At 56.4% G+C, this 17894-nt stretch overlaps 1 protein-coding gene across 1 annotated transcript in view; it reads right to left on the bottom strand.

The window, feature by feature from the left end:
* Positions 1 to 17639, bottom strand: part of RIMS4 (regulating synaptic membrane exocytosis 4) — a 61512-nt gene extending 43873 nt beyond the window's left edge. The window contains exon 1 of the mRNA XM_051845011.2: positions 17303 to 17639. Coding sequence (XP_051700971.1) covers positions 17303 to 17399 — 97 coding nt within the window. The 5' untranslated portion in view covers positions 17400 to 17639. The remainder of the gene's footprint in view (positions 1 to 17302) is intronic.
* Positions 17640 to 17894: the final 255 nt, after the last annotated feature.

Here is a 17894-nt window from a genome sequence, read left to right as displayed (position 1 = left end):
AGGGGAGGTCCTCTCTCAGACCAGGGACACGGGCCTATCAGGGTAGGTCCTCTCCCAGACCAGGGACACAGGCCAATCAGGGGAGGTCCTCTCCCAGACCAGGGACATGTGTCCATCGGGGGAGTTCCTCTCAGACCAGGGACACGGGCTCATCAGGGGAGGCTCAGTGTAGTATGGCTTTCTCACCTCAGAAGGACACAGCACTGCTGCCCCAACACCCCCGCCACTATCATGGGGCCCAAGGCAGGAGTACACGCAGAAGCTGTCCCACTTGGCTAAATACTGAAGTCATGAATCAGGCTATTAAATAAAATATGCCCTATCCTCCTATTCTGACACATATGCCTCCATAATGACCTTGAAGGCCAGGCCACATACAAATTTAGAACCTCTGAGCACCACGGCATGCCATTCTCACCCCACGAACAGTGTCTCTGGGGCCACGCATCTGGGCACTAGTGGTGGACAGAGTCACTCCCAGGAGGGTGAACCCAGAGAAGGGGTCTGGGCACCCCAGGAAGCTGACTCAGGGCCACTAGGACAGGGACCCCAGGGTCCCCAGGGCACAGCCCCCTGCCAGGAGGGATCTGGCTGGACACAGGCTCACAACCCTGGAGCTGGAGCTTTCTGTCCTAGAGTGAGGACAGGAACAAGGCCACGTCCACCACGCACTGAGCACGCCACGAGAAAACTCAAGAGACCCAGACCCAGTGGACTGTTTGGGGCACCATGGCCCGATTTCCACCAAACCCCTTCACAAATCAACAGATCTGCCAGGAGTCGGGGAGGGCGTGGTGGGAGCTTCTCTCCCTTTCCTCGCTGGCAAGGCCCAGAGGTAGAGACTCAGTTCTCTGGACAGCCCAGGGCACCTGTCGGCCCAGTCTCGACTCCAGGCCTCCTCCGGACCCTGCTCCTGGCTCCCAGCCAGGGCGGGACTCGACGATTCTTTAAGCCCCAACCTTAACTAAAGAGTGGTTTTCTTTTATTTTTTTATTTTAATTTTTTTTTAAGATTTAGATATTCACCTCTGGTGAGAAATTATGGGTTTCAAGAGTTCTTGACAAAGAGCTTCATTCCAGGAACGTAAAGCCGGCATTTTAAATTTGGTTCTTATTCACTGCTGGAAAGTATTAGAATGAAGATTACAAATTTAATAATGCAACACAGCCGGAACTGGCCCGGCCTCGTCTCCGGGAGAGGAATTTGTTCCTGCCTTCACACCAGCACTCCCAGCCTCCCAGCGTCACCAGGCCAGCCTGGGGACACGCTCTTGACTTCTGTCCCCCGCACGCTGGCCCACACAGCCCGCCTGACACCAAGCGCGTCACCACCGTGGTTGAGGACTGTCTGCTGGCATGGCCGGATCTGGGGGAGCACCCCTGGGCCTCTTGGCTCCATCTTTCCTGCCTGCAGCCTGAGGGGACTTTGAAGATTTGCAGACCCCAAATCTGAGTCTGCCACAACCCTGCTGAAAACCCAACAGGGACTTCAGCTGTCCTTAAGGGCAAGGAAGGTCCCGTTCTGCCATCTCACCAACTACTCGCTCCTTTCCTTGGGCTTCCAAACACCCACGTCCCCTTCCCACCTCAGGGCCTTTGCACGGCTGCTGACACTAACAAGAGCTAATATTTACTGGGCACTGGCTATGTTCCAGGTACTGTGCTAAGGACTCATGGGTACCCTCTTACCTCTACCCTGTGAGGCAGGCAATAGAGACAAGTGGTTAGGCTTGGACTGCAGCGCCAGACAGCTGGACTGGAATCTTTGCTGTGTGATTGTGGGCAAAACCTTCCCGTGTCAGCTTCCTGGACGACACACTAAGGATGGAGACAGCACCTACCTCCCAGAGCAGCTGGCAGTCTCAGAGGCGAGGGGTCTCATGTAAGTAGTGTTAACGACCCTGGGCCCCTTCCAAGGAGAGACAGGGGCACCGCTGTGTGGCTGTGTGGGAAATGTGGTGGCGGCCACACAACGACCAGCGGGAGTGTGGTCTCCACACCCTGAAATCCTCAGTTTTTACCATGTGTGGATAATAGGAAATTTGGAAAATATTCCCCCATCCAATATACTATGCATAATTCTGTATTCGTAGTTAGTATTTCCATCCGTGGAGGGAAGGGAGCGGCAGCAAGCGCCAATCACACAGGCAGAATCCAGGACTCAACCCTCCGTACCAGTCACGCTCTCCAAGCCTGTGCTGTCTGCCTCGGGGCATCCTGACTCACCCCACCCCCTGCCGCCCCTGTGTTCCTTTGGTCACCTCAGCCTGCCCCGGTCTCAGCTTAGCTGCCTGGCCCCGGCCCCCCAGCCAGCTCTCTTTGCTGTGGCCTCTCCTTGCACCCTGCTCTTGTCCTCCATGGCACACAGAGTAGTGATCAGATTAGTACTTGTTCCTTTGGGGTGTCTGGTGCCCAGCCTTCTCCCCTCCAGACTGGACACTCCGTGAGGGCAAAGACCAGGCCTGAATTAGTTGACAGAAAAGGGCCTGGCCACGAGCAGCCTCTGGCGGAAGAAAGGGAGACAGGGAGAGGGGGCACTTGGAGATTCAGCTCTGCTTCTCCCTAACGGTACCCCTGGGGGGGATGCACACGGGTCACCTTGTGCACCCCTGACCTGCGTGGCAGAGGAAAAGCTGACACAGCCACCCTGAGCAAGCACTGGAGAGGGCAATGCAAAACATCGTGAGAACACCCAGGAGCAACGATCGGCTCCACTCGGGAGCAGACAGGGGTGCTTCTCAGAGGAGGTGGCACTGCAGGCCTGGAGGAGAAGGACGGGGACGAGCGCTCCAGCCCGGAGAACGGCCCAAGGGGAGGCAGCGAGCAGAAACTCACAACCACCAAGCGTGAAGCCGCCTGTCGCCTGGGAAGGCTGGACCGGGAGGCTGGATAATCTGGCGCTTTCCGAAACTTGTTCCTCCTGCCACCTTCTCTCCAGCACACTCTCCCCAGAGCCCCGGACTTCCCTCCCACATCCCCTGCCCTGGGGGAACCTCCTCCTGCCAGCACCTGCATTTCTTTGCCCGTGGTCACCCCCTATGGCAGACGGGAGACAACAGGCACCAACCAACTCTCCCCTCCCAACCCAGCAGCCCTCAACCAACGACTGATGGGAGATGGGGTATCCACACCCCAGCTCCCTCCCTCCAGGGTGGGAAAATGGAGGTGCAAGTCCTGAAGCCGTAACCCTGTCTTGCTGCCTATTCTCATAAATAAAGTTTTATTAGAACTCAGCCTCACCCGTTCATTTACATATCGTCTGTGCCTGCTTTCTCACTACAACTGCGTGATTAAGAAGTTGCAACAGAGACCGTATGGTCTGCAAAGACTAAAATACCGGCTGTCTGGCCCTACACAGATGCCTGCCCAGCTTGTTCGCCACGGTCCCCCGAAAGTCCCCAACGAGACAATGCTCCAGGGTCCGCACGTGGGGCCGCCTGCCTGATGCCCTGCTTCCTGGCTTCTTTCTCTGCCTCACTTTCTCATTCCCCTCCTGGGGTTTCATCTGTCACCTTCGTGACCCACGTGGACCATGGACAATCGCCATTCAACTGTGCTGACTTACAAAAATGGCAGTTTCATGGGGCTCCACCTGATACTTGCCCTTGAGTCCTTGTTTTAGGGTCTGCTTCTGGGGAAATCCAAACTAGGACAGGAGGTGACATCACTGTGCCCATTTTACAGGGGAGCCCCTATTTGACACTATCCCCTGCACAAACATCGCCCCCCTCAGCAAAGGCCGGGAGAGCTTCGATTCTGGAGCCCTTACCCGCCCCTGAGCCACAGCCTTGGCTCGTCCATAACAGGTGCAGTATCATGAAGACATGCGGGTTGCCCACTGCTTTTACAAGCCAGTGAATAAACTAAGGTCCGAACAGAAGAACGACTTGTTCCTAGTCACCAGTGGCAGAAACAGGAGCCAGAATCCAATTTTCTTACGACAAATCCAAGGTTCATCCCACATCAGCTCCCCCCGAGCCCCCAACTCAGGGGGCCTGTTGGGGTTCCCACCCACCTCTCCAGACACTGGACCTCTGCTCACCGTCCTCGGGTGAGATCAAGCAGATGAAAGGGCTCTGTCAGACACAAAGGAGTTTCTGATTGCAGTGTGCAAAGTAGAAAGTCAGAAGAGGCACCCTTCAAAGAGGGACTTGGACGGAAGCCCACACAGCCACTCCAGGTACACATGTATATTCATGGCACACAGCAACCGCACTGCAGAATGCTGGGAAGCCCTTGGGGCTGCAGTCAGGCCTGGGTGGAGGCCGACACCACCCCTCGGCAGCTTTGTGACCGCAGCTTGGCCGAGTCCAGCCCGAGGCTCAGTGTCTCCATCCTGCCTCATGTGGTGGCCATGTCCACCTCGCAGGAAGGTGGTGAGGGTGACCCGCGAGGAGGGCTGGATATTGCTCCTTGTGGAGCTGAGGAGCCCAGACAGGAGATGGCTGGAGCCGGCTGCTGCCTTGGCCAGACCCACCCTCACTGCCTGCCTTTTTCTAAAATTTATTTATTGGCACCAGCGCTGTGGCATAGCGAGTAAAGCCGCTGTCTGCAAGTCCCAGCATTCCATATGGGCACTGGTTTGAGTCCCAGCTGCTCCACCTCCAATCCAGCTCTCTGCTATGGCCTAGGAGAGCAGTAGAAGATGGCCCAAGTCCTTGGGTCCCTGAACCCACGTGGGAGACCGAAAGAAGCTCCTGGCTTTGGATTGGCCCAGCTCCGGCCATTACGGCTATCTGGGGAGTGAACCAGTGGATGGAAGACTTCTTTCTCTTTCTCTCTGTCTCTCTCTCTCTCTCTAACTCTACCTTGCAAATAAATAAATCTTTAAAAAATAAATAAAATTTATTTATTTATTTGAAAGTCAGAGTTACGGGGTTGGCGGGGGAGATCTTCCATCTGCTGGTTTACTCTCCAACAGCTGCAGCAGCCAGAGTTTGGCCAGTCCAAAGCCAGGAGCCTGGAACTCCATCCAGATCTCCCACAAGGATAGGAGGGGCCCAAGAACTTGGGCATCTTCCTCTGCTTTCCCCAGGCAATTAGTAGTGAACTGAATTGGCAGTGGTTCAGCCAGGACACAAACCGGGGCCCATGTGGGATGCCGGCATCACAGGCGGAGGTTTTCACCCACAATGCCATAGCATCAGCCCCACCAGACCCCTTTAACCAAGCAAGTCACCCATCCACAGCCGCTGTGAGTGTCTGCTGGTACCAGCTCCTAGCGGCCCTGTCACTGCTGAACTGCCCTGATACAGGAGCACAGAAGAGGAAGCCATCCACCCCCAAGGGCCCTCCAAGGACAGGCTGAGGCCTGACTGCAGCTGAGAGCCCACAGCTGGCTACTGCTCTTCCTGCCCGTCCCACGCCCGTCATTCTAGCAGGTTTCACCCGAGGGCATGCCACAGGCCACGGCTTGCCCAGATATGTGTCCTAGGCCAAGACCATGGGCATAGGTGGGGGCTTCAAAGTTCATGAAAACTGTGTATTATGAGAAAACCACGCACGGGTCTCAGCATTGTTTAGAACAAGCTCATCTTCTAATTCTGCCTTCCACAAGCATTCTGAAGCACCCTCAGGCAAACTCACCCACCTTCTGCAGTCTTCTCAGGTTGACACAACTGCAGGCCAAATTCTCCCGGGCTGGAGGTACCCGCCTTGTTCCTCTCGGTGCCTGGCTGCCCAGGTGGGGGCCTGCTGCCAGGACTCAGTACGCCCATCAGAAGTAGAGCCAGATGGCCAGGCCTGGGTGGCCCCTAGGGGGGCCCAGGCAGGTGAACAATGTCTCCCATGACATTTGCTGAAGCATTAGCTCGTTTCCATTACAGGCCTGGATCAGGGCCATGTCCTCACACCCATGCCCAGGGTGACTCCAGGTGGCATTTACCAAGGACTGAAGAGCTAGAGATACCAGTGAAGACCTAAAGAGCCTCAGGTGCCAGCAAGGATGGGGCTGGCCACGTGGGACAGCTCAGGGGAAGGGGAAAGGCCCTGAGCTGGGACCCTGGAGGCACCATGAGGGTGTTCCTGGCTTTGACCTGCTGTGAGGTTCTCAGCAAATCAGCATTCTCTCTGGGCCTCAACTTAGAACGGATGACTCAGAGAGACTGCCAGCTTCGAGGTGCTAACACAGTACCAGCTACTGCCTTTTTTTTTTTTTTTTTTTTTTTAAGATTTATTTATTTGAAAGGCAGAGTTACAGAGAGGCAGAGGCAGAGAGAGAGAGAGAGAGAGGTCTTCCATCCACTGGTTCACTCCTCAAATAAACACAACGGCTGGAGCTGGGCCAATCTAAAGCCAGGAACATCTTCTGGGTCTCCCACACGGGTGCAGGGGCCCAAGGACTTGGGCCATCTTCTACTGCTTTCCCAGGCCATAGCAGAGAGCCGGATGGGAAGTGGAGCAGCCGGGACTCAAACTGACACCCGTATGGGATGCCAGCACTGCAGGCGCTGACTTTACCCGCTATGCCACAGCACCGAACACACTTTGTGTACCAGGTTCCCAACAAAGTACTTCCAAGTATTTATTCACTTCCTCTCCCCAATGCCTTTGAGGAAAGAAGGGGCTAGTAGAAGCCCATTTTGCAGATGAGTAAACAAGCTCAGAGAAGTAACAGGTACATGGTCACAAAGGCAAGAAGTGGCAGAGCCAGGATGCATCCCGAGGCCACCTGGATGTGCAGTTTGTAACACGGCCCCACAATGCTGTATGTGCACAGTACAGCTTAAGTTCTTAGGAACCCCCATGGTGCCTGGCACAGGGCCTGGACTGGTGCTAAGCACACGTGCTGAACAGGAATTTGACAACAACAAAAAAAAAAACACTGGTAGCCTAGAGGCCTCTTTGGGTTTGTGGGAGTGGGAGTGGGACTGGGTGGCTGAGGTGGGAGGGAGGCTGACGTTGCCTGGATGTCCTTTCATGCTAGTTGGTTCACTCCCAAATGACCACAAGGGTTGGGGCTGGGCCAGGCTAAACCAGGAGCCTGAAATCCATCCAGGTCTCCCATGTGGGTGCAGGGGTCCAAGTACTTGGGCATCTTCCACTGCTTTCTCAGGTGCATTAGCAGGGAGCTGGATAGGAAGTGGAGCAGCTGGGAGTGGAACTGGCACTCATATGGGATGCCAGTGTCACAAACAGAGGCTTAACCTGCTGCACCACAAGCCCAGCCCTCAGACTATGTTTCTTTATAAGGTTTCCTGCCTCAGGCTGACTAATCCAATATAGAACCTCAAGAATAGCATTGTAGAGGGTTGTGAGAGCTGCAAACAGTGAGTGGACAGAGAGTCAGAGGACGCAGGTCCCCAGACACCTCTTATCAGAGATGTTGTGTGTGTTTAAAATGCTGTAGCAGGGCCGGTGCTGTGGCAGAGAAGGTGGGGCCACCGTCTGCAGTGCCGGCATCCTGTGTGGGTGCCAGTTCAAGTCCCGGCTGCTTCACTTCCGATCCCAGTCTCTGCTGTGGCCTGGGAAAGCGGTGGTGGATGACCTAGGTCTTGGACCTCTGTATCTGCATGGGAGGTCCAGAGGCAGCTCCTGGCTCCTGGCTTCTGGCTTCAGATCAGCCATTTGGGGAGTGAACCAACAGATGGCAGACCTCTTTCTGTAACTCTGCCTTTCAAGTGAATAGATACATCTTTAAAAAATAAAATAAAATGCTGCAGCATCTGCACATAATATATAATCCAAAAAATACTGATTTTTAAAAATTATTCAATGGCCAAATTAACCAAAGATCAGCCAGATGGAAACTTAAGAGGGGGTGAGGAGGATGGAGTCGAGGTGCAGTGGGCTAAGCTGCCCCTCGCAACACTGGCATCCCACACTGGAGCACTGGTTTGAGTCCTGGCTGCTCCACTTCTTGTCTAGCTCGCTAATGCTCCTAAGAAAGCAGTGGAAGAGGCCCAAGTGCTTGGTCTCCTGATACCCACGTGGGAGACCTGGATGGAGTCCTAGACTCCCGGCTTTGGCCTGGCCCAGGTCTGGCTATTGCAGACATTTGGGGAGTGAACCAGCAGACAGATGATCTCTCTCTCCCTCTCTCTCTCTGCCTTCCAAATAAAGAAATTAAAAAAGAAAGAAAGAAAGAAACTCTGGCAGGAAGAAATGTTCTACAGAGGAAAAAATGGCTATTTCGGGGCAGGAGTGGAGCAGGAAGTCCGGGGTGGGGATGCGGGTGCTGGACAGGGATGCCCCCTTCTCTGGGAGACTCTAGTTTTACCTAAACCAGGTCCAGGGGATTCTCCCTCTGCAGGTGGGGAAACTGAGACCCAAAGAGACAGAGAAGCAGCCGTAGGAGACAGGAAGAATCGGTATCCGCAGGGGGTTCTCCGGGCAGACAGTGTCTACCACAAATCCGGCGTGGAGCCACGCACTGCCCACCAGCCCACCCTTCCTCACCCAGAGTGCAAATGACATCATTTGCAGGAGGCCTTTGGACAACCGGGAAGATGCCTGCTTCCGCTTTGCAAGGCCTTCTGTGTGCTGGAAATCCCTCGTCTCAAAGTCTCCCCGTATGGCTGCCTCCTGCTCCACTTTCCACAGTCAGCAGACATGGCGGACAAGGGCACGGGTGCCAAGCCAGGATCCCCGCTTGGTGGTTCTCGGGAGTCCGCCCTCACGGGCAGCGTGTCCCATCAGATTAGGATACGTTCCCTCTGGAAACCACTTTTACACGTCTGTCTTCAGGTTCTAAGGCTGATGGGGCTGGATGGGAATCTGAACACACCTTAAGATCCATTCCCCTGCCCCCAACCCAGGCCAGACCCCAACCTTCCCCAGGAAATCACCAGCAAGCCCCTCAAACATCCAAATAAACAGACTCGGGCCAAGGCCCAAGGCACCTCCCAGCAGCTCGCCCCTTTACACGCCCGATTCCTTTGACTTCTTCCCGTTACAGGCTCGCCCACAAAGGAACTTCCTGATTTCAGTACACAAGCCAATCTCTTCCCAACGCCTGGAAGGGACTGCCTGTTCCCTCCCGGAAGAGGTGCTCAGAATTCCCAGAGCTGCCTAAGTCCAGTATTCAATAAAAGGATATCATGACCTCGGGCGTTACTCAGGTCAACTCATGTAGCATTTATACGTTGACTTCCCAGAGCATTGGGGTCCTGCTCATTGGACAGCTGCAAAGCAGGCAGCAGCCAAGACTCACGGACTAAGAAACCATGTGATGGGGGATGGGGGATGTGATGGGGGATGGCGCGGTCATATTGCCAGTCAAGCTACTGGCAATCCCATATGGACGTCGGTTCCAGTCCTGGTTGCTCCATTTCTGATCCAGCTCACTGCTAATGCACCTGGGAAAGCAGTGGAAGATGGCCCAAGTCCTTGGGCCCCTGGCACTCATGTGAGAGACCCTGATGGAGTTCCTAGCTCCTGGCTTTGGCCTGGCCCAGCCCTTGCCATTGCCACCATTTGGGGAGTGAACCAGCAGATGGAAGCTCTTTCTCTGTGTGTAACTGCCTTTCAAATAAATAAACGCATTTTTTAAAAAAAGCAGCAGCAGCACTCCGTCTCATTTGTCTTCATCCCTGAGGACACCCTAATTCCATCTGTCCAGCTCTGGGCCAAGTGCACATTGTATATCCTGTTATTTGCTCCTCACAATAACCCTTTGAAATATTTACAATAATTATGCCCCCATTTAAAAGATGAGAAAATTGAGCCCCAGAGAGCTGAAGAAACTTGCCCAAGGTCATGCAATTTTCAGGCAGAATGAAAATTCAGGTCTGCAGGAACCCAAAGCCATGTTCTTCCTGTCCCTTGGTGGAAGCCGCCCATGCTTGTGCACAGCTCTGCCAGCCAGGTAAGGTGCATCGAGGGAACAAGGGCAGATGGGGCCCCTGTGCCAATTCCATGACCCCTTCCAGCTACGGAGCGAAAGGAAGCCACATTGTGCACTTACAGGCACAGCCACCTGGACCAAAGAACAAAGAGCCGGGGACTCTGGAGGCTCGAGTGCCCGGCCTCCCCCCAGCTCCACCCAGCTGGGAGTCTTGTCTTTCCTTCTCCGGTCCTCAGTTTCCCCACCAGGCACTCCTCCTTCCATTTGTCTTCAGGGCTGAGACGACCTGGCCCTGCTTACTCCTCTGACTCCACCTCCCCTCGGCCACTTCCCTGAGCTAACTGCTCTGCTTTCTCTTCCCCGAGACCCGAACTCGCACCAACCTCAGGGCCGCTGCACAGCTGTTCCTTCTTCTCCCTGGCTCTTGCCAGTTAGGTGTCAACTCACACATCGCCTCCCCAGGGAGCCTCCCCTGACTACCTCACTTAACACTAGCTCCCCACTTAAGGCAGGCTGAAATTATTTTCTGTCCATGCCTACTTGTTTACTGTCCCTCTCCCCCAGCCCAGCTCACAACTCCATGAAAGCTGAAGCCACATCTGATTCGCTTCCCAGTATATAACCTTGGCATCTAGAGCACTGGTTAGCACGGAGCAGCTAATTCGCTATTCATTGGATAAATACACGCCAGAGAAGAAAACCTGAACTCAGAGGCCAGTTCTGGACCCTTACCATGTGACCTTGGCAAGCCACTTTGCCTCTCTGAGTCTCAGCTTCCCTTCTTGCCCCCTTAAGGGACCGGACGGAAGCGCTGTCCAAGGTCCTTCCGCGACTGCCGGTGCTGGAAAGCCACACCTGGAACCTGCCCAGTTGGTCCAGCCACAGAAGGCAGCTGGCCAGCGGCCCAGCAGCAGCTGCCCTCGCCCTACCTCCACCTGTGTCCCTGCCCAGCCGCGCAGTCATCTCACTCCCCCGCCACAGAAGCTGTTAATGAAGTGCGCACTGCTAAATGCAGTTACAATTACGGGGGCTAAGAATAAGGCGCTGACATCAGCCTCTTCAGTTTCCGAGTGAATCAGAAGGGGAGGGGGGAGGAAGGAGACGGGGGGGGGGGGGGGGGCGGTGCTCTGGAGCTGTCAAGTGGAAATAGCACAGCGTTAAATATAATCCAGCAGTGGCCTACATCGGTCTGGAGAAGCAGGTGATAGCTGGGCCCCCAGGGCCAGGGCAGACAACTGGATTCTTCAAGGAGGCCAGGCAGCCACAGCAGCTGCCTGCCGGCTGAGGGTGGGGGGCTATCCCGGAACTCACGGCCAGGAAGGCGCCCCAACAGGCTGAGGGGGATAGCAGGGGGAATGGATCTTGGTGGAGCACACTGGAATTGGAACAGGCCCCCTGCACCACAGCCCTTGTCACCCCCCACTGTGACAGCACAAGCACAGCTCCCAGGGATGCACAGCCTGCTCCCACCCAGGATTTCAGTTCATGCCCAGAGGCCTCGAGTCACACACTCCAGGGTTGGATTTTCTACCGTGCAATCCCGAGAAAGTCATTAAACTACTCCAAGTCACCTGACTTTCCTCATCAGTGAAATGGGTACATCTGCAATAGTAGCTGCCCCTTCAAGATGCTACAGGATTCCGCAGGAACATGCAAAGCCCTGAGAGTGGCCCAGTGGTCACCTTGTGTTTACAAACCTAAGCTATACTCAGACCAAGGCAATTAGCCCTTTTTGCCAGGTGAGTCTCAGAAGGTTAGGGACTCGCTGGAGGCCACAGGGCCAGAATGGAGTCAAATGCAAGCTGGTTTTCACCTTTCCACCACAGTGAGACAGTGAAACTGACATGGACCCCAGGGTGTGTGCCTGGAGCGGCGGGGGAGGGGGGTCCAGGATTAAAGCGGAAGACATGCCGCACATTTGGGCGCAAAACTCTCCAAAAGTGGTGCCCTTCTGACAATTTTTAAAAGATAGGCCCAGGTGACAGCTGTCAAGGTGGAAGGCAGGCCTGGGGACATGCGAGGAGGTCGGCTGAGGGTGAAGGCTCCACACACTCTGCCCCAGCTCGGCCCACAGGTGGAACTGGCTCTGTGTCTGGGACTGGAGCAGGTGGCGGGGGGAGGGGCAGAGCCGCCTCCTCAAAGGGAAACAAGGTGGATGGACCCCTCCTTCCCCTTTCTCACCAAACAGATCCAGGTGGGCCTCTGGCAGCTGCAAAGCAAGGAAGCCAGAGCCAAGAGCCTAGGAGCTTGGGGCAAGGGAAGGGGCGAGAAGGACCAACATGCTCCTCTCATGGCATCAGAGAGCCCCACGGGTGTGGATATGTCCGAATGGAGGAAGGGGGGAATCCTTAGACTCCTGGCTCTTCTGAGATATTCCTTTAATGATCATTTAAAATAAGGTGGTTTGGCTCTACACTGTCCCTCCCGCCCCCTTAACTTGAACCACAGTAATAACTGATTTGATTCTCTACCGTGCTCTGGTTGTACACATCTAGAAAGTTCTGTCCTGCTCCCAGAGACATAAAGGAGATGCAGCACTTGGTGGTTAAACTGGAGAGGGTGAGGAGAAGGAGGACAGGAAGTGGCCGGGGTGGGGGGAGGGTGAGAATGGGAGCCAAGGATTCAAAGCATCAACCTGGCGCCTCCCTGAGCAGGGCCTCCCCTTCACCCAGCCAGCCCAGCCCCCTTCTCACTCCCACCACCCGGAGAAGGAGGGGGAGGGCAGGACAGTTCCCTCCCCAGGAAAAGCTCAGGTCCTATTTCAAGGACAAAAGTTAGCACTTGGTCTGGGAAAGAAAGCTCCGGCAAATGGAGTAGATTTGGAAGGGGTTGGGAGAGAAGATTCCAGGGCGGTTGTTCCAGGTGCCTGGGGGTGGGGACAGGAACCGGAACTCTGATTCCCCCCCCCCAACAGGATGTGTCTGGCAGGATCCGGAGAGCTCTGAACCCAGAAGTAACTCAGACAACCCCCTCCCAGTTCCCCTGTATCCAAGTGGGGGGTGGTGGTTATGATGCTAGCTTGTCTGTCCCACCCACCTTGCTCCCTACCATCAGATTTAGTCTAGGCGGAAGAAGGCGGTGCCATGAAGGGCTTTCCAGCCCAGAGATGTGGCCCAAACCGCTAGGAAAGGGACCGGTAGCTGGCTGGTGTTGCCATGGCAACTTCCTCCCTGCGCTGGATAGAGCATCCATCCTATGGGCAAATCGGAGCTGACTGCTCCAGCTCCTCCGCCCTTCTCCTGGGCGGGTGGGGGAGAACTGGACGCTGAAACCACTTGGTCAGGCGCAGGAACGCCATCCTCAATTCCAGACCCCAATGCGACACCTCCCTTCGGAACTGCTGGACCCTGGAGACCCTCCAGCCCCTCAGCTCTGCCCCCAGGCACAGTGGCAGAGTTGGGACTGCAGATGTGGCACCAATGAACAGGTCAGGAAGAGCAGGGGAACGGGGACCAGGCAGCACGGATGCTCCCACCCTCATCTGTCATGCAAATTCCTCACCTCCCCAGCCCCATCTTTAAACCACTTCAAGGAAGGAGGGCCCAGTTCCACCTTAGTAACTACAATACAATAAAATTAGTCTATTAAGAGTCAAAAGCTAATATTTTGAGAAAGAATTGGGTTTTTCACCTCCACAAACCCACAGTCATGGTCAGAAACATCTCTTCCTTTGTAATAAGGCAGATAACAGCTAAGGTGTGTAGAGAGCCTACCTCACGCCAGGTGCGATACTAAGCCCCTTGCACAGTTCAAACAGCATAATAATTAAAAACACAGACGCTTAAGTCCCATTGCCCAGCTTAAATCCCATCTCGTCCACCTCCTGGTTGACTGACCTTGAACAAATCCCATGTCTGTCCCTCAATTTCCACACCTGAAAAGCGGATATGAACAGGATATCCATTTTCTAGGGCTGCTCTGAAGAGCAACGTAAGACAGCGCACTGCAAGTGCCCAGGAAGATGTCTAGCAGGAGGCAACTGTTTCTTAAGGGTTGACCTTACGTGGCCTGGGCTCTTATTTTCTTCCTCATACAGATGAAAAAGCTGGGGTCACACCTCTAACTCCTCCCCACCCCAACTCCCCCAACTGCAAACCCAGTAACCATGAGGCTGAGCCACAAAGACACAGACACAAAGATTCTGTCTCCGCCCCCCACCCCCCCATCCCCTCTCTCAAAGGCTGCAGTGTCCCTGGGCAGAGACAAGAGCAACATTGTGAGTTCCGGGGAGAAATGCTAAGGACCTGGGGTGAACAGCATCCTGGGCCTGGGGGCAGCTAGAAAGGGTGGGGAGGGTTGGGCCCCATCCTCTGCCCAGCCCAAGGGCCAAGGTGCCCAAGTCCCAAGCAGGAAGGGGCTCTGCCCCCATGAAGGCTAATGACAATAAGTCTCCTCACATCCTCTCTCCAGGAAGTGGCTGGAGGGTGGCACAGAAGCCCTGAACATGGCTCTGGCTCCATGTAGTTGATGAGAAGGCTCTGACATGAGTTGGAAGCAGCAACAAGGGACCGGTCACCTGTGTGACAGACAGATACTAAGAGGACCAGAGGAGGGGGCGGGGAAGAGGCAGGTGCCCTGAGGCCTGTGTGGCAGCCTCCCTCCACAGCTGTCCCCTCCAGCACCTGAGACTTTCCCAGCCACTCTCAGAAATTAGTTCAACATGGTGCTATTCTGAAAGGATGAAACCAAAAGATTTCTTTTATGAGAAAATTAATGACTTTGAAAAGAACAAGAGAAATTCAACACCAAGACATTTCCTACTTCCAACTTTCACCAGGCGCTCATTAGTCTTCTGGAAATGACTTGACTTTCTCCCTTCCCTTCTCAAACCCCAAGCATCCCTCATGATGAGCAGTGAGCCTGAGAAGCCCAAAGCAAACTCTTGGCTGGCAGGCACTCCTGGAGGCCTCACCTAGGCACATTGAGACCTGGCTTCACTTTTTTTTTTATTATTAAGATTTATTTATTTACTTGAGAGGCAGAGTTACAGACAGAGAGAGGGACAGGCAGAGAGAGAGAAAGGTCTTCCAGCCACTGGTTCACTCCCTAAATGTCTGCAATAGCCCAGGCCATCAGTAGGGAGCTGGATCGGGAAGTGGAACAGCCGGGACTTGAACCGGCGCCCACATGGGATGCAGGCACCGCAGGCAGAAGCTTAACCTACTATGCCTCAATGCCGGCCTCTCTTTCGGCTTTTTAAAACTCTTTCAGAGGGAGGGCTACCGGCTACTGGAAAGAGAACCAGAAACCCGATTTCAGACTCAGCTCTGTGCCTGCCTCCCTGGATGACCTTGGGTTACAAACACACACCACACACTGTGGCTGCAGTCACTCACACTCTCCCAGTCACACACACCCTTACCTTTGGGGGGGGGGGGGCAAAAAGGCTTGGACAAGATGACTTCCAGGTCTCTTCCAAGTGAAATGCAAGAATCTAGAGAAATCCACTGAGAAAAACCATTGGCAGACCCTTGGAAACCTCTCTAATGTTGCGGGAAGCTATCTGCTCCCACTTGAGCCACCTGCAGCCTGCAGTAATGACCAAGGTATCGCACCCATGACATGGAGCATGAGTTTAGACAAAAAACAAACCGTGCCTGCCTCCCATGCTCCTGCCCGCCTGGTCCCTGAGACCCGAGTGGCCTGCTAAACTTCAGGAGCGCTGTCAGATGACAAGTGACAGGTGGGAGCCAGCTCACTTGAGCTGGTGAGGTTTCCTCTCCCTGACCTCCGTGCTAACCTGATTTCCTGTCTCCACTATCCTCCAGTGGAGCCCCCATACCTCCTCACCTTGCCTTGCCCAAAATAATAATACAACCTCCCCACGCTACACGGAGGAGGAGTTAAGCCTCTGAACCTGTCATTTTCTCTGTGAGATGGTGATTCTGTAAAATGGCTCTGCATTCACAATCTTCACCCCCAACTCCAGGTCCAGAGCGGCACGATCAACCGCGGCGGATGAGGCCTTGAGCGGCTCGCACCTGCTTCTCCTTCCCTTCCCCCACAGGCTGGAGCTCCTGACCCCTGGTTGTTAGCGGACCAGGGTGGACCGTGAGAAACCAGCCAGGTGGCAGCCTTTCCTCCCCTCCAGGAGGGAGGTGCTGGGTGCGCCAACTCTGCACATGGCACACCTACCGCCTGCCAACAAACTTCCTTCCTTCACTTGTCTCCAGCTGGAGCGCCACGACATGCGCCTCTGTCGTCCTCTGCTTTACCCTCTAATAGACCTCACATAGCCAGGCTGGCCAGACAAGAGCCCCTGCACGCAGGGATGAGCCCCCTAACACTGCAGGCCAACTTTTGTGGATGGTGCTCACACGCATTTTTAGGGGCGACAGCCCCCACTGTCAGCGGAGCCTTGAAGCCATTTTTCCTCCCTACCACCTCTACTGCTCTCCCTCTTGCCCCCTCCCATCTGTGGCTCCCAGCACACTTTTTAAAGCCAGGCACTGCCGTGCCCATTTCACAGATGAGGAAATCAAGGCTCTAGGCTGGCATGGCTAGCCCAAGGTCACAGCTCCTAAAGACAGAATGAAGGCTGGGACCTGACTCTGACTCCCCATCCAGCACTCTCCATGGAACTCTCCCCACAAGCCCTCTGGCCACCCCACCTGTTGGAGGATTTGCTACCTCCCCCCAAAGATCCTGAACTCTGTGGGTCCCTCCGTCCCATCCCAGAATCCCAACGAGTAGCTTTCTCGCTCTCCGGGCTCTGGCTGAGGTCGCCTGCAGGCCTGGGAGCAGGAGACTGGAGCCGCGGGACCGAGGCAGGGCTCAGCCCACCCAGAAGGGGTTACTCCAGGGACAGGAGCACCTGAGGTCGGGCACACACCGACACCGGCGGGCGGCGGCGGCGGCGCGCAAGTGTGGAGTTGGCGCCGCCCTGCACCTCCCTCCTGTTCGAGAGGAAGGGCCGCCACCTGGCCGGTTTCTCGCTGTCCGCCCCATTCCGCTAACAACCAGGGGTCTGTGGGGGAAGGGGAGGAGAAACAAACGGGGCGCTCAAGGTCGTGGGCCCCCAGGCGAGGGTCTCGGGCAGGGAGCCTCTGGATGCAGCCAAGACAAAGATGGAGAGATAGGGACCGCGCGCCACCTCCAATGGCGGGGGGCGCGTCGGAGCCCCGGAGTGAGGCGGCCAAAACCCCCGGGGCTGAAGAGCCAACGGACAGGACACCCAGGGAGGGTGGCAGGTCGGACCCAGGGATGAGGCAGGGGACATCCAGTAGGGGCAGGTGAGCAGGGAGAACTGGATCCAGGCGACCCAAAGGGCCCACCTGCGGGAAAGGGGTGACTGCAGACGATCGAGGTGTCTCCGGGGAAAGGGTAGAAGGCAGCGTATACTGGAGACTCTGGGGTCCCCAGGATGGGGAAGGAGACCCTGGGGGGCACCTCCCTGAGCGGGGTTGGGGGTGGGGAGAAGAGAGCGGCCACCTCTAAGGGCGCGCCGGGTCGGGGAAGGGGGCCCCCGGGTCTAGACCCCGACACAGCCCCGCGGTCGGGGGCCGGGCCGCGCGCTTACCCGCGTCCTCGTCATCAAAGGAGTTCATGCACGGGAAGTAGATGGCGAGCGCCTCGAAGGAGGCGGACAGGCTGAGGCGGCTCTGCGAGCGCTCCATGCCGGCGCCGGCGCCGGGCGCCTCGGCCGCGGCCGCGGCGGCGGGCGGCTTGGGCAGCTTGGCCGCCCCATTCTTGACGCGGAGTACGGCGCGCGGCGTGGTGGCGGCGGCCCGGGAGCGGGCCGGGGCTCCGCGGCGGGGCTGGCGAGCGCAGCGGGGCCAGCGGGCGGACCGCAGACAGGCCGGGAGCTGGCGGCGCGCGGAGCCCGAGCTGCGCTGTGCTCCCGGCGGCGGCGGCGCGGTGGCGGCGGCGGCGGCGGCGCAGCGCGCTCTGGCCCGCGGCGCCCCCCGCAGGCCGCGAGGGGCGGGCTCGGAGCTGCGCGCCGCAGCCAATCGGCGCCGCCCGGGGGAGGGGGCGCAGCCTGCGGGGCGTGGGAGCCTGGGGCTGGGGGTGGTGGGGGCGGGCGCTGCGTCCACTCCTCGCCGCCCTCCGCAGGGGCCTGTGCGCGGGCCGCGAGGGATCGCGGGGCGAGGCTGTTTGCGCCCGGGTCCTGT

Source organism: Oryctolagus cuniculus, chromosome 11, assembly GCF_964237555.1.
Source record: "Oryctolagus cuniculus chromosome 11, mOryCun1.1, whole genome shotgun sequence".
NCBI classification, from domain to species: domain Eukaryota; kingdom Metazoa; phylum Chordata; class Mammalia; order Lagomorpha; family Leporidae; genus Oryctolagus; species Oryctolagus cuniculus.
The sequence above is the reverse complement of the archived record's forward strand: the minus strand, read 5'-3'. Positions and strand labels throughout refer to the sequence as shown.